Source organism: Sardina pilchardus, chromosome 4, assembly GCF_963854185.1.
Source record: "Sardina pilchardus chromosome 4, fSarPil1.1, whole genome shotgun sequence".
In the NCBI taxonomy this organism is placed as follows: Eukaryota; Metazoa; Chordata; class Actinopteri; order Clupeiformes; family Clupeidae; genus Sardina; species Sardina pilchardus.
In genome coordinates this window covers 16126300-16128799 of record NC_084997.1, presented here as the reverse complement: position 1 = coordinate 16128799, position 2500 = coordinate 16126300, and the positions used below count along the sequence as shown (strand labels likewise).

The 2500-nt window shown below is 43.7% G+C and overlaps 1 protein-coding gene across 1 annotated transcript in view; it reads right to left on the bottom strand.

The window, feature by feature from the left end:
* LOC134078416 (diacylglycerol kinase beta) overlaps positions 1-2500 on the bottom strand; it is a gene marked incomplete in the record, with an annotated part of 92319 nt that overhangs the window by 61845 nt on the left and 27974 nt on the right. Inside the window, 2 exon segments of the mRNA XM_062534353.1 lie at positions 141-389; positions 1075-1137. Coding sequence (XP_062390337.1) covers positions 141-389; positions 1075-1137 — 312 coding nt within the window.

Genomic DNA, 2500 nt, shown 5'->3' with positions numbered 1-2500 from the left:
CATTCAAGCTTTACTCAAAAGACTACAATCTCTCAAGAATCTTTCCCACATCTTGTCAAAGTCTGTCAGTGTAAGGTAGGCTTTACTCAGCTAAATAATTTTGCATCCCTCCGAGAGTCCTCCTTACACACGTCACTCACCAGGTGAGAGCCGAGGGGAGCCTGTGGTCTTGGTGGGGGCCAGGGCGTTGCTGCTGCCCCCCATGGGTTTGGACTGGCCGCAGGGCGAGCGGCTGTGGCCCTTGGGCGTGTGCCCCCCAGTCCCCGAGCGCTGAGACGAGGAGCGGGACGAGCAGGGCGACGTGGTGGCCCCGGAGCTCGGCGTCGGGACGCCGGAGTGCTCGGGAGTGTGCCTGCCCATGGCGGACAGGATGCTCTTTCCGTTCATGCCTGAGAGATAAGAGGACAGGAGGGGAAGAAGAAGAAGAAGAAGAAGAAGAAGAAGAAGAAACAAAAGGAAGAAGAAGAGGAAGAGGAAGAGGAAGAAACAAAAGGAAGAAGAAGAAGATCAAGAAGAAGGAGTGAATTTGAATGAAAGACAGGAAGTTGGAGTAGAGAGTTAGAGTGTAATAGAAAAAAAGAACGAAACAAACAGGTGCTTAGTTAGTTCCTGTTATTAGATAGAGAGATAGACAGATAGATATACAGATAGATAGATACTGTAGAATTATTACTTGGCAAAACAAAAATAGGAGGAGAGTTAGACGAGCAGTAAGAGGATGATTGCCACTGATAAGCGTCAAGAGATATAACCGATTACAGACAGGCATGCTGCTATCACTAAGCGACGGTGAGATGTGGCGACACAGCAGATAAAACCTGAACATCCAAATCAACAAATCCACACTGACGGAGGAGTCGCACAGCCTCCCTTCTGTGGTTACACACAGAAAACACAGATACCAGATACTATACACTGACAAAACCATACAAAGCAACAACAAAAAAAAGATAACAAAAAAAACGAACGAGACACTGAAGGTGTCTTCGGCGGTGATGGTTGATGGACAGGATGCTTTTTAGCGTAGTGGGAGGGGAGGTGGGTGATATTATGGCCACACCGACGTGGTGGTACCTGTAATTGGAGCACAGGCCACTTCGGTCTGTATAGAGATGCCTGCATCGATCGACATGGGCTCTGCAGACACAAAGAGGGGGGAGGTCATGAGCAATGAGCTGAATGCCGGCCGGGAGACACCAGGAGAGGAATGGCAAAGGAAGGAAAAGGGCGTTTTGGGGTGAGCGATTCGCTTTTGTACTCGGCTAGGCGCTGGATTTCCTCAAGTCGGTTAAAAAAAGCGGCGCAGTACTCCAAGCGGCACAGTCAAAATGATCAGTGATGTTGTTCGTACTCGGTTGTGCTTGATGAATCATTTCACGCCTCCTTAATTTATCAGACCATGTCGAGGAAATGTTGAGGCTTTTGCTGAAAGCTAAGGATTTTCATGATGATTGAGAATTTAATTTCCCATCCGTTCTGGTGAAATATTGCTCAGGAACCAGAACTTTTTGGTGGGAATTCTTTTTGAAAAATGTTGTGTCATTGAACAAAACTATTTTGTGAGACAAAAATACTGGGCTACACCACCGACTTCTTCATCAGTTACTGAAACATAGTGTAGGTCTACTGTACATGCTTACAATTTCAGAGGAAAGAGACTAATCCAGAAGTACTTTACCAAAATCAATTTTCCGATATTAGATGTTTAACGTCACTAAATTCATAGCACTAAACATACTGTACTGTATGTTTCAATGCTTTGAAAATATAGTAGAGTCAAGACCAGCTTCTTAACACTTGCAACACTAGGTGGCACTGCAGACCATAGCCTTGCTTCCATCACAATGGTTGAAATGGCAGTCTACACCAGACTCTGTTTACAACAGGGTTACTGACCATCTGTATTTGCAGTTGTTGGGGTAGTTTATGTTTATGTAGCTTGTTAGGAGAAACCTTATAGAAATCTATGACTAGTCACACCGCACGTTTGGAGTGATGTCTATAGTGTACTGATACATTTTCTATCACCAACTAAACAGTGATTCATACTGTGTGACATGTAATTTTGTCTTATGTTCACATGGACTATTCTTTCTTGTAAATATGCCTTTTAAAGGCAATTTGAAGCCTATGTTGTTTAACCACGTTCAGCTTTATGCAAGAGAACTCCACACACACACACAAAATTAATCCGACACAGTAGAAAACCATTTTGCATGGTGAAAATGACGATTATGCCTACTTCAACCAATTCAGCATACTCTGCTCACCAAGCACAGTTCTAAAGCAAAAGAACTGGAAATAAAAAAAATCCCAAAATGATTGGACTCGGTGCGGTCCAGACCAGTCATATAAATGCATGATTAGTCAGAAGACTCGAGCATTTACGTCATCGCCTTCAGGGATGTCTTCCTTGCCAATATTGATTTTTGGGTCACCGTTCTTATTTGAAAGAGAAGGTAAGAAAAAAAAAGAAAAAGACAAAGAAAAGGAAAAAAAA